Genomic DNA, 13,883 nt, shown 5'->3' on the forward strand with positions numbered 1-13,883 from the left:
CCCAAGATGTACCACAAAATCTTTGAATGACAAGAATAAGCCAAACCCCAAATCAATGGATTAAAAATTAGAATATAAATTAATTAAATAATTTTGTATTTGTGAGAAAAATACAAAAATCAATTAAACAAAGACTTAGGTTTGTTGTTGTTGTTTTGTTTAGTCTTATTTTGTTTTTCAAACCATGGTTTCCCTATGTATTCCTGGCTGTCCTAGAACTCATTCTGTTGACCATAATGAACTTGAACAGAGATCTATCTGAGTGCTGAGACTAAAGGCATGAGCCACTACCATGACTCAGCAAGTTGAGTTGCTTTGTTTTGAAGTTAAACAAGATTGATAAATACTTAGCTAAGCTAACTGAAATAGCAAAAAGACCCAAACTAATAAATTACAGACAAAAAGTAGACATTACAACAGATTCCACTGAAATACAGAGGATCCCTGGGGAATAATTTTTCAAAACTGTATTCCTATAAATTGAAAAATCTAGAAGAAAAAGATAATATTTCTATATATTCACAGCCTACCAGTATTGAACCAAGAGTATATGAACAGTAGGTAAAGTGCCTCCTACTACTGAAGCATAAAGACCTGAGTTTGACTCTCTAGCATCCACATAAAAAGCCAGATGTACAAGAAAATGGAAATCAAAACAACCTTGAGATCCCACCTCACACCAGTCAGAATGGCTAAGATCAAAAATTCAGGTGACAGCAGATGCTGGCGAGGATGTGGAGAAAGAGGAACACTCCTCCACTGTTGGTGGGATTGCAAGCTTGTACAACTACTCTGGAAATCAGTCTGGCGGTTCCTCAGAAAATTGGACATAGTACTACTGGAGGATCCTGCAATACATCTCCTGGGCATATATCCAGAAGATGTCCCAACCGGTAAGAAGGACACATGCTCCACTATGTTCATAGCAGCCTTATTTATAATAGCCAGAAGCTGGAAAGAACCCAGATGCCCCTCAACAGAGGAATGGATACAAAAAATGTGGTACAATTACACAATGGAGTACTACTCAGCTATTAAAAAGAATGAATTTATGAAATTCCTAGCCAAATGGATGGACCTAGAGGGCATCATCCTGAGTGAGGCAACCCAATCACAAAAGAACTCACACAATATGTACTCACTGATAAGTGGATATTAGCCCAGATACTTAGAATACCCAAGAGATGAGATAGAATTTGCAAAACACATGAAACTCAAGAAGAACCAAGACCAAAGTGTGGACACTTTGCCCCTTCTTAGAATTGGGAACAAAACACCCATGGAAGGAGTTACAGAGACAAAGTTTGGAGCTGAGATGAAAGGATGTACCATCTAGAAACTGCCATATCCAGGGATCCATCCCATAATCAGCTTCCAAACACTGACACCATTGCATACACTAGCAAGATTTTGCTGAAAGGACCCAGATATAGCTGTCACTTGTGAGACTATGCTGGGGCCTAGCAAACACAGAATTGGATGCTCACAGTCAGCTATTGGATGGACCACAGGGCTCCTAATGGAGGAGCTAGAGAAAATAACCAATGAGCTAAAGGGGTCTGCAACCCTATAGGTGGAACAACAATATGAACTAACCAGTACCCCCCGGAGCTCGTGTCTCTAGCTGCGTATATATCAGAAGATGGCCTAGTAGGCCATCAGTGGAAAGAGAGGCCCATTGGTCGTGCAAACTTTATATGCCTCAGTACAGGGGAACGCCAGGGCCAAGAAGTGGGAGTGGGAGGGTGGGGGAGTGGGTGGGAGAGCATGTGGGGGACTTTTGGGATAGCATTGGAAATGTAAATGAAATAAATAGCTAATAAAAAAAAGAAGTTTACAGTCTTAAACACTTGCATTAGAAGTTAAGAGTTGAGCCTGGGGGTACAACCCTACAAACCCAGCTTCTCAGCAGGATGAGGCAGGAAGAATGCAAATGAGCAGAGGACCAGTGTGATAAGAGAAGAATTCCTTTGCAGACAAATCAGGGTCTCCACCAGAATTCTAAGACTCCTACAGACTCATCCCTTCATTTAGAGACTGCTAGCCAAACCTCAAAGCTCAACAACTAAAATTAATATTTTAAATTAAAAAAGTAGCCATGGTATCAATAAAATTAAACCCAAAGCAATCAGAAAGAAATAATAAAGATGAGAGAATAAACTATTGAAATTAAAAGCAAAGAAAATAATAGAGATAAATGAAAATGAAGGCTAGTTCTTAGACTATATCAGAAAATTGAACAAAACTCTATCAAGAGTGATCAGAAAAACAGAATAAACAATGAAAGTTACAGAATAATAAAAAAGGAAATGCTATTACAGATCCTATAAGGGACAGGACAAAAAGGAATATGGCAACTAACTTAATTTCAATAAATCTGGCTGTTCAGTAAAAACTAAGGAAAACCTTGACAAACTAAACTTCTACCATTCATTCAAGGAGATATGGATCCTCCAAATAGTTCTTTAAAGCAATGGAATTCTAAGTTAATAAATAGCCTCCCCAGAAAGAGATGGTCAATTTCAAATTGTCTCAATGGTAAATTCAACCAGATATTTAAGGAAGAAGGAATACTAATTCTATGCAATATATTTCAGAAAACACAAGAGGGGAACACTTCCCTTTTCATTTTACATGGCCAGCACTATGCTAACCAAAGATAGTCACACATACACCAAAAGGAAAACTATGTTTGTTTCTTCTATAAACAGAAGCACAAATGCTCAGCAAACAACTAGCAAAGCAAGTTCAAGAATACATGGCAATCACATGAATTTTATCCTGTGAATTCACAGCTGGCTCAGCATTGGGGGAAAAATGAGTCTAAGGATGTATCTTGGCATAGAGTGCTTACTAATAACATGTGCAAGGCCCTGGGGTCCATGTCCAGTATCACAAACATAAAAAGGAATCAAAGCTAGCTGTGGCCGTAAATACCTTGTTATCCAAACATTTGGGAGGCTAAGACAGGATGACTGTCACAAGTCTGAGGCCAGTCTGGACTTTATAACAAGTTCAAGGCAAGGCTGGACTACAGAGCAAATGCCTTCTCAAAAACAGCAAAATTTAAATAAAAACAGTCAGGAAGGCCATAAGTACTAATAAGTGACTTGAGCAAGGATGTAAGGTATAAACTCAACAAAATCAATTGACACAATAATTTTAAAATTGTTACAGAAAAACAAAGGACCTAAAATGGCCAAATCAACTCAGAAAAAGTAAAACAAAGTTAGGCGGCTAAAACGAAGTTTTTATTAAGGTAGGCTCATTAAACAGTATGGTACTGGCATAGAAATGAACAGTTTGTCAATAAAATAGACAATTCAAAATCTTATATTTTTCAATTTCACACATTTTTAAGGCTTAGCTGGCCATGGAAGTTCATGTTTTTAATTCCAACATTACAGAAGCAGGATTGCCATGTGTATCAGGCCAATGTATGCTACATAGTGAATTCCAAGTCAGCCTGTACTATAGTATGAGAACCTGACTCAAATAAGAAAAATAAAACTTTGATACTGGAAAAAGTACTATAAAGATAATGAAAAAGCAAACTACAGTGTGGTAGAAAATGTTTGCCTATTGCATACCCAACAAAAATTTCTCTATTCAGAGGTAAAAAATAGCATCTGTCACTTAATGTTGTTATAATAACCAAGTTAATAAATTAACATAGCATGGCATGTGCACATGTGTATGAAGTCCAGAGGTTGGCATTGGATGTCATTCTTCAATCACTTCTCTACTTTTTTTTTTCTAATGAGCCTTCTCAATGAGCCAGGAACACACCAATTCTATCCAGTAATCCCAAGGTTTTTCATGTCTCCACCTTCTCATTGTTGGGATAATAGATATGTGTCACTATCTCCAGCTTTTATGTGAGTGCTGGGAACCTAAACTCAGGTCTGACTGAGCTGTTTCCTCAACCCTCTAGCATTACTAAAATCAAAGGAACAGAAGTAAGCTAAATGTTCATCAACAGAAAAATTGTTAAATTATGGTACATCTATTGTAAGCAATATTACACAATGATTTGAAAATGAAGTAAATCTGTATGCACTAACTTGGAAAAATGTATAGGCTACTTGTAAAAGGAAAGATAAAATTATTGGACAATTGCATTTATGTGAAAAGTATATATTTTCTAGGAAATTTTCTATAATGATACCACACATCTAAGAGCTCTTGTCCTTAGGGACAACCCTGAGAAGGATGTTGGAGGGGAGAACTTATATTCATTCATTCATTCATTCATTTCTACAATGTTTGAACTTTGACGATGAGCATAAATGTCTAGATTACTTATAAAACAAAGAAAAAGGAATGAAGTTTCCTTTTTTAAAAAGGGAGAGGCAATGATAAAAACTGAGTTTCTGTTGGCCTTGGCTCATGTAATCAAGTGGATGAAATACAATGTACTGAATGATTTGCCTGAAAACAGACTGAGCTTTTATTCGTTACTTTAAACATTGATGGCTTGCCAACACAAAGAACTGAATTATTGTCCCAGTTGTGCTAACTAGCTTTGTTATGTTACTGTGTTAAATATATTATGGCTGCGGAATTTATGAAAACTGGAATCAAGTTTTTTCCATTTCTTCCAAGCACCAAACACTGAGCCTACTTTAGAGATGGCACCCAGCTAATGAAAGGAAGTAGAAACTACACACACAAGAGCTTAAAGGAATAACACTGTCTGACCTTGTTGAAGTCTCATCAATGCCCTGTAGTGGTAAAAGGGATTCCTGCAGCCCTTAGTGATCAACGGAAACAATTGTCTTTGGAGGAAAAAAGCAGTCTCTTTTAAAAAAAAAAAAAAAGTTAAACTTTTTTTTTAAACCTCAGTACAGGGGAACGCCAGGGCCAAGAAGTGGGAGTGGGTTGGTAGGGTGTTGGGGGGAGGGTATGGGGGACTTTTGGGATAGCATTGGAAATGTAAATGAAGAAAATACCTAATAAATAAAAAAAATTAAAAAAAATAAAAGTACACGCACTGAAAGCAAAAAAAAAAAAAAAAAAAAAGTTATCAACCAGGGACTAAAAGTCAAGATTTATGCCTTGGAATGTTTTCAATCTTGCCCTTGATGCCTGTAATGAGAGTCATTTAAAGAAACACTGGATATTTTCACAGTGGCATGAACTTTCCAATAGCTGATTCAAGATGGTCAATCTGTAGAACAAGATTTATGGACGACCCATCTTCATGAACCCCCACCACCACCAGGGAGCAGCACTACCTGTCCATGTGAGACATAGGAACATGTTTTGCCTCCTCAGTATTCCGTATCAATGCATCTCTCTCTCTCTCTCTCTCTCTCTCTCTCTCTCTCTCTCTCTCTCTCTCTCTCAGAATTATTTTTTGGGAGGAAGTGGCAGTGGTCATGCATGCCTTTAATCCCAGCACTTGGGAGGCAGAGGCAGGCAGATTTCTGAATTCGAGGCCAGCCTGGTCTACAGAGTGAGTGCCAGGACAGCCAGGGGTATACAAAGAAACCCTGTCTCGAAAACACCAAAAAAAAAAAAAAAACAAAAAACAAAAAAAAAACCCTATTTATTTTATTAATATGAGTACACTGTCACTGTCATCAGACACACCAGAAGAGGGCATCAGATCTCATTACAGATGGTTGTGAGCTACCATGTGGTTGCTGAGAATTGAACTTAGGATCTCTGGAAGAGCAGTCAGTGCTCTTAACCACTGAGCCATCGCTGTAGCCCATCAATACATCTTCAAAGTAGTTGAAAAGTTAGGGAAACAGCTTGGATGAGAGATGTGGGACTCTGTGCTTAGGAATTTGTGAAATCAAAAGCATGATGTGGGGCCAGGTATAGTGGCAATGCCTTTAATCTCAGCACTCAAGAAGCGGCAGGTAGATCTCTGACTTTGAGGCCAAACTGGTCTACACAGTGAGTTCTAGCACAGCCAAGGCTATGTAGAGGCCCTGTCTCAGAGAGAAAGATGGGGGGAGGTAGCATACTGATATTATTCAAAGAAGTGTTTATATTTTGCATCTGTGATGGCTACATGCTTAGTAGAACAACATTCTTTTATTCAATAGCACAAACAACAAAAACCTATCATCATAAGGAATATGCTGAGAAGGGACATGATGAGAAAAAGAGTTAGATTGTATGGAAAACTGCTAAGAGTGAGTCACTGTCTAACTCAGGAATGGGGTAAGGGACCACTGAGAAACTTCATATTCAGGAAAAGCTTCTGTTACAAATTTCAGAAATATCCATACATCATTGATATCTTCTTATAATTCCACCCCTGAATTTCTACATGATATGTGCTCTTTAATATGAAAAAAAAAAAAAGTACTGGCTGGTGAAATAAGGACCCCAGTTAGAAAGCTATAGACATAAGTACCAGGTAGAACCCCATTTGTGGTGGAATGCCTCAGCTGACTGCAAACCTGAACAGGGTAGTTCCCACCTGCATGCTTTGGTTTTGCAGAGAAATTAGAAATTATAAAGGACAAGGATCCATCAAGCTACTTCCAGTTCCACCAAACCCCAAGGGCAAGAAATCCTAATATCTGTATATACAACCCCCCGGGGACTAAAGTGATTCTTGTTAATGGCTAAAGACAGCTCAGTAACAATCGAGTCTTTAAGCAGAATATTTTTATGATCTTATCCTGAGAACACTAGATATAATGAACTTTTTGAGTTGTGTGCAACTTATTTAAATATGGTCATATGACGGGTAGAAAGATGTAGTTCTCCGGGGTTCCTTATTTCATAATAGGAAATGTCAATGGTTCCAGCTGTACTAGAAAAGCTCCATGTCATCATAAAGAATATGCTGAGAAGGGACATAATGAGAAAAGAGTTACACTGTGTGGTAGGCTCCCAACAAGAGTGTTCTATGATAGCTATGACAGTACTCATTACAAGAGGAATGCAGCAGCTTCACTGAGTGGCCCACACAAGTTTCCTCTTACTGTCCACGTCCCTGTCCCTCGCCCTGTTCTCGCTGTGAAATGGAACTCCAGTTGGAGACAGGGCACCCTTTAGAGAAGTCTCTCTGGTTGTTCCAGCATACAAGCTGGGTTGGGGGTTTCAGCTCCAACCCACCTCCATCTACCGCTGAGTGTGGCAGTATAGAGACACTGAACACAGCAGGCAAGAGGCACCAGGCCAGCCTGCTGCAGGACTCAGAACAGCTTGACGTGCGATTTCACTTTCCAACGTCCAATGGCCTCGCCTGCAGCTAGGGCTCTGGGAACAGTTATATTTGGCGCGCCTAGAGTCAGGGACTCCCCAGGGCCACACACGGCCACCCCACGAGCAGAGAACCGAGGGCACGAAGGCCAGGGTTGAGTCGGCACCCCTACTCACATAGCGCTGCAGCTTCCTCTCGGGAGGCGACTTGATGAGCCAGCCCATGCACACAGTGTCACCAGTGCTCATCCTGGCCGCCGCCGCCGCCGCAGCCGCTTCTGCTGCTGCTGCTGCTGCTGCTTCTTCTTCTTCTTCTTCTTCTTCTTCTTCTTCTTCTTCTTCTGCTGCTGCTGCTGCTGCTGCTGCTGCTGCTGCTGCTGCTGCTGCTGCTGCTGCTGCTTCCTCCAGCTGGGCTGGCCGCCTGCGACAGGAGGAAGTCTAGCCAGGGATGCCATGGGGCGTTCCTACCTACATAGCGCCGCCCCAAGTTGCTGAGCGACGCCCCCTCCTCGCCCTCCTCCCACCCCCAGGACTTGAGGAAGGGATGGACAGTAGTCGCTGTTCTTGAGTTTAGACTGCGGGGGGGGGGGGGGGGCGGAGGCGGGGGCGGGGGCGGGGCGGGGGTGGAATAAGCAGCAAAGATAAGAAAGCCTCTTCGAGCAATTGCTGTGCTGCAGGAGGCTCTGCTTCTGGAGACCCCAAGCAGGATGCTCTGCTGCTGTTTCCCAGGTGCCTAGATTGTTACCTTCATAGTTATAGCAGAGGGAGGAAGGAGCCTGCCACCCCTCCTCCCCCCAGGAAAACACTAGGTGACCTAATGGCAGCCAATGATCCTGTTGCTTTCATCACCATCCCTGAAGAGCTATGTCAAAAGGGTTGGTTTCCTTAGCTCAGACGCTGCAGAACAAAAATCTATGGCTCATATCTGTCATGTATATAGTTAACAGAGAAAGAAAGACTCCTCTTCCACTTCCCTGCTCCACTTGATTGTTTGCAAAGTAGTGTGATTTTTATGCCCCTCTTCCAAAGATCATTGTGTTCAATAATGAGCTTCCAGGGCAGAACTGTTTAAATGTTCTAATGAACAAAAATGATCTGAATTCAGCAGTAGTACTAGCTGCACCTTACTAAACTCTGGGGTTTTAAAAGGTAAATATAAGGTTGAGCCAGCTTGTATGCTGGGAACTCTAATAACAAAAATAAACTGATATTTATTGTGACTACTGAGTACCATATGCCAGCCATTGTCATAAGTGCTTCACAGCATCTACACAAACACCCTATAAGCTATATTGTTGAGTCAGTTTTGCCCATGCATAAGACAAGAAACAGAACAATACTGCCCCCTATATAGAGCACACACGTAGGAAGTTACCAATAGCAGAGTTAGTTGTCTGTCTCAAGAATTAGCCCCTGGGCTGGAGAGGTGGCTCAGCAGTTAAGAGCACTGACTACCCTTTCAAAGGTCCTGAGTTCAAATCCCAGGAACCACATGGTGGTTCACAATCATCTGTAATGAGATCTGATGCCCTCATCTGGGGTGTCTGAACACAGCTATAGTGTACTTATAGTAATATAATTAATGTTAATATAATAATTAACATATAACAATATATTAATCAATATATTATTATATTAATTAATTGTGTGTGTTAATTAATATACATTAATATATAACATATGATGATAAATAAATCTTTTTTAAAAAAAAGAGAGTTCATCCCTCTAAACACTACCTTCTCTTTGTGAACACACTTTAAAAACTGGAAAGCACCAGGCAGTGGTGGCGCACGTCTTTAATCCCAGCACTTGGGAGGCAGAGGCAGGTGGATTTCTGAGTTCGAGGCCAGCCTGATCTACAGAGTGAGTTCCAGGACAGCCAGGGCTATACAGAGAAACCCTGTCTCAAAAAAACCAACCAACCAATCAATCAGTCAATCAATCAATCAATAAATAAAAACTGGAAAGCACCATAGTAAAGTTAGAATCAGCATCCAAGATGTGACTACAATCCATGTGATGTTTGGTGGCATCTGGTCAGCTTCCTAATATGCAATGGTCTTTTTTCCTTGGTATAGTGCTTCTCACTTGGAAATGATAATTAGAAGAAAATTTTACAAAAACTAATTCTCTCAACATGACATTCACAATGTCTAGGGAGAGATGATATGCAGGGTTCATTATCATTGTATAAGCAGGGATCAAAGGAGAGAGTTCATTCTAGGTGTTTCAAGTGGGGATGGGTTAACTTCACAAAGGTAGCACTTAGCAAACTCATTGGCAGAACAGGAGCCATGAAATCAAGGAGTGTCACTAGTCAGGGCTTCAAGGTATACCAAGAGTACAAAGCAGAGAATGAGGATCTGTCATAAAGCTGGACTCCAGCTGCTGCCAACTCATGTCATTGCAACCATCTGTTCTCTTCACTGATTTCTGTGTCTCACACTAAACCTATATAATTAGCCAAACACAATTCTTATGGAAAAATCTAGATAAGAGAATGTTAAATATCTTTATTTAGCTTTCCTACTTCTCCAAATATACAAGGAAAATATAAGTTGAGACACACAAAATACTCCTCTTGCTACTAACTACACAAAATCATTATACACAAAATAAACTTACTATAGAAACAACATATTCACACAAAGCAATGCCATTATCCTTCCTACAAACTAAGAAAATATCTCTAAAACAAAATAGCAATGGTTTCATTGAATTGTACAATTATTCCATGTAGTCATGTCTGTGGGATAATTATTCCTCTCCTAGTTCAGGTATCATCCCAAATCAATAAACTACAAGCTAAAGAAAAACTTATAAAGGCAAGCTTTATGAATTTTTACTTGACATGTACAAAATATAGACAAAAGGAAGACAGGAAAAGTTAAGTAGGGGAAGAACACAATGGCAATAATTATGTGACTGCTCATGAGACTATGATTGGTATGTCTCAGTTCTATCCTATATTTGCTTTCTAGCCAGGACATTAACTGTACTGGCTGATTTTGTGTGTCAACTTGACACAGCTGGAGTTATCACAGAGAAAGGAGTCTCCCTTGAGGAAATGCCTCCATGAGACCCAGCTGTAAGGCATTTTCTCAATTAGTGATCAAGGGGGTGGAGCTTGTGGGTGGTACCATCCCTGGGCTGGTAGTCTTGGGTTCTATAAGAAAGCAAACTGAGCAAGCCAGGGGAAGCAAGCCAATAAGAAACATCCCTCCATGGCCTCTGCATCAGCTCCTGCTTCCTGACCTGCTTGAGTTCCAGTCCTGACTAAATTTGGTGATGAACAGCAACATGGAAGTGTAAGCCGAATAAACCCTTTCCTCCCCAACTTGCTTCTTGGTCATGATGTTTGTGTAAGAATAGAAACTCTGACTAAGACATCAACTAATCAAAATTCTTTTCATAGTGCAGTGGTTCTCAACTTTCCAAATGCTGTGCCCCTTTAATACAGTTCCCTATGTTGTAGTGATCCCCAGTCATAAAATTATTTTCATTGCTACTTCATAACTGTAACTTTGCTGGTCTTGTGAATTCTAATGCAAATATCTTATATGCAAGATACCTGATATACGACCTACAATGAGGTTGTAACTGCTTTGAGAATTTGACAGAGTTCTCAGTTGTGACCAAATTGAGAACTGCTGGCCTAGTGAGTGAAAACAAAAACAAAAAGCAAAAACCTTTCTTTCTGGCAAGTCTAGATCCCCAGTAGTTTTGCCTAGACATATCACTGTGAGGAGATGCTCCAGAGGATGCTGTGGATTAAAAAACATAGTGCCTCTTATCTCCTTGCTTAAATACAACCTTTGATTAAAAACATTCCACTTAGTAATCATGTAAGTCATACAGCCAGTTCAGTGGGATCCATTGTTGTGAAATTTCCTGGGATAAAGAATGTCAAATGGCCAGGTGGCAGCCTCTGTTTTCAATGTGTGTTTTAACACACAATGTCTCATCCTTGGAAAAGCATTTGTCCCACTGGGAACCAAGAATTTTAACCAGAAGATCTCAAAGTTCTGGTTATAAGAAGAAGCACTTAGAGAGTGGTTTGTTATGTGTGATCATAAAAGGAACTGTTACAAACTACAGCTCTTAATTCCAGACTCCTATCAAACCTGACCTTGGGGAAGCAGTGTTGTGCCATGGTCACTTGATAAAAGTATTATAATGATTTCCTCAGTGAGAAGTGCTGATTCTTGATGTATTGGAAATATGAATAGATAGATGATCTAGTAAGTGGGAGAGCCAACTGAAATGTGGATTTAAAAATAAATCCATAGCCCACCATGAGGACATACATCTTTAATCCCAGCACTTGGGAGGCAGAGGCAGGAGGATCTTTGTGAATTTGAGGCCATGCAGGTTTACAGAGCAAGTTTCAGGACAGCCAGGGCTACACAGAGACACCCTATCCTGAAAAAAAAAAAAACAACCTATCAATCAATAAATAAATAAAATAAATTTTAAAATAGAAAATAAATTATGAAAAAGTATCTATCCAACTGAAAATGAGTTGCTGCCCTTCTAATGGATGTAGTTCAATTTCTTCTGTGAGGTGCTTGGTTGGTCCCTCCAGAGAATGCAGCTACATTAGGAAACTCATTGTTGGTGTGTGTTGTGGAATATTGAACAATGAGCATTTACTGTGAACATATCAACAGTTTTTAGGAATCTCATTATTTATGGCTGATTCTCAACCTTTTTCATGACTCTGTAAGAAAGAGCAGTCTAGCCTTGGGGGAAAGGAAATAAATATAGGAAGTAGGTTTTTGGAACCTAACTTCACTTTGTTGTCTCACCATTTACTGTTTACTTAAGTTAGATATAGTAAAACTGGATAAGATAGCAATGTGTTCATCCCCAGATTTAGTTTTGTAGTTTATTCAGTATTTTAAATCTTATAACTAGAAGAATTTGTAGAAATTAATGATCATAGTTACAAAGGAGTTTCTTTGTTAATTATGTCAAGAAATAAGTATGATTCAGTGGTTAAAAGTATGTCCTGCTCTTACAGAGGAACTTAGTTTCCTTCCTAGCACCCACAATCATATAGCTCACAACTACCTTTAACTCTAGTTCCAGGGCATCTAATATCTTGAGCCTCCATTGGCACCTACACTCATACTCATATGCCATATCTTTTAATGGTCATGAGAAATGTGCATCTGACTCATTTACTATGAGAAGAGGGAATACTATAAAAAGAAAATCGCCATTGAATTTTTTCAGAATTAAAATTGGAAAATCCAAATCATAAGCAGACTTAGAGAAAGAATTACATATCTATATGAAGGCCAATAATAAGATTGGAAGGTCTGTTGCCTTTCTGTCTCCTACCTCCTGCTCATCATGAAGCATGAGACTTAAAAGTCCGTTTAGATAGGCTAACTCACTCATATGTAAGCATCTACAAAATGCTTCTTTTTAAGCGAAGGCTATCTCCAAATTTCCATCTTAAGTTTGAAACTTGGGTTTTTCTTATTTTGTTTATATGACATTTTGTTTATTATCACAAATGTCTCATGGAAAAAGTCCTGACATCATAGTCACTATTGATATACTTAAAAGTCACAACCAGATCAAATATATCTCAATTCATTTTATGAAGCTACTGTTACTCTGATACTAAGATCAGAAAAAGGTTTTGAAAAAGAAATGAAAATTGCAAACCAATATGGCTCATGAATGTATATACAAAAATCCTAAGAAAAGTAGGAACAGAAGTAAAAAAAAAAAACACAAAATAATTCTATACTGTGATAAAGTGGGCTTTATTTAAAGATGAGAGGCATATTCAGTAATCAAATACCAATAAACACAATTTTCCTAGACTGATAGGCAAAAGTAGAAAAGCCATATCCTAATATCAATTAATGCAAAACAAGCATCTGACAGAACCTATTCATGACAAAAATTCACAGTAAACAGAGGGAGAAAGTCTTTAACTTGTTAAAGCATATCTACAAAGACCTATGACTAACACTATACTTGATGAAAAACTGGATATTTAATTCTAGTCAGGACGCAGAGGCAAGAGAACCTCTGTGAGTTTGCCAGCCAGTATACTCTACATATTGAGTTCCAGGACAGCCAGGGAGACTCTGTCTCAAAAAAAAAAAAAAAAAAAAAAGAAAAAAAAGAAAAGAAAAGAAAACACAATGGGATGGAGAGATGGCTCAGCAGTTAATATTCCCAGCACCCACATGGCAGCTCATAACCATCTGTCACTATCCTTCTAGGGGATCCGACTCCCTCACACAGGCATACATGCAGTCAAAATGCATAAAATAAAAATAAATAAATTTTAAAAATGAAAACACACACAGGGAGAAGTGATTTAGCACTTGCTGATTTAGACTAGGTTTCAATTGCCAGCTCCCACATCATAACTACCAATCATCTGTATCTTTAGTTGCAAGGGAGCTGATGCACTCTTCTGATTTTTTGACAGCATTGAGCAGTCATGTGGTACACAAAAACACATATGTATTGTGATAGTTTATATATGCTCGACCCAGGGAGTGGCACTATTAGAGGGTGTGGCCTTATTGGAGTGGGTGTGTCACTGGGGCGTGAGCTTTAAGACCCTCATCCTAGCTGCCTGGAAGTCAGTATTCTGCTAGCAGCCTTCAGACGAAGATGTAGAACTCTCAGCTCCTCCTGCACCAAGCCTGCCTGAATGCTGCCATACTCCCACCTTGATG

The 13,883-nt window shown here is 39.4% G+C and overlaps 1 protein-coding gene across 1 annotated transcript in view; it reads right to left on the minus strand.

The window, feature by feature from the left end:
- Positions 1-7,585, minus strand: part of Gab3 (growth factor receptor bound protein 2-associated protein 3) — a 96,361-nt gene extending 88,776 nt beyond the window's left edge. Inside the window, exon 1 of the mRNA NM_181584.4 lies at positions 7,348-7,585. Within this exon, the coding sequence (NP_853615.1) occupies positions 7,348-7,419 (72 nt within the window). The 5' untranslated portion in view covers positions 7,420-7,585. The remainder of the gene's footprint in view (positions 1-7,347) is intronic.
- Positions 7,586-13,883: the final 6,298 nt, after the last annotated feature.

The sequence above is a fragment of the Mus musculus genome, chromosome X (genome assembly GCF_000001635.26).
Source record: "Mus musculus strain C57BL/6J chromosome X, GRCm38.p6 C57BL/6J".
Lineage (NCBI taxonomy): Eukaryota > Metazoa > Chordata > Mammalia > Rodentia > Muridae > Mus > Mus musculus.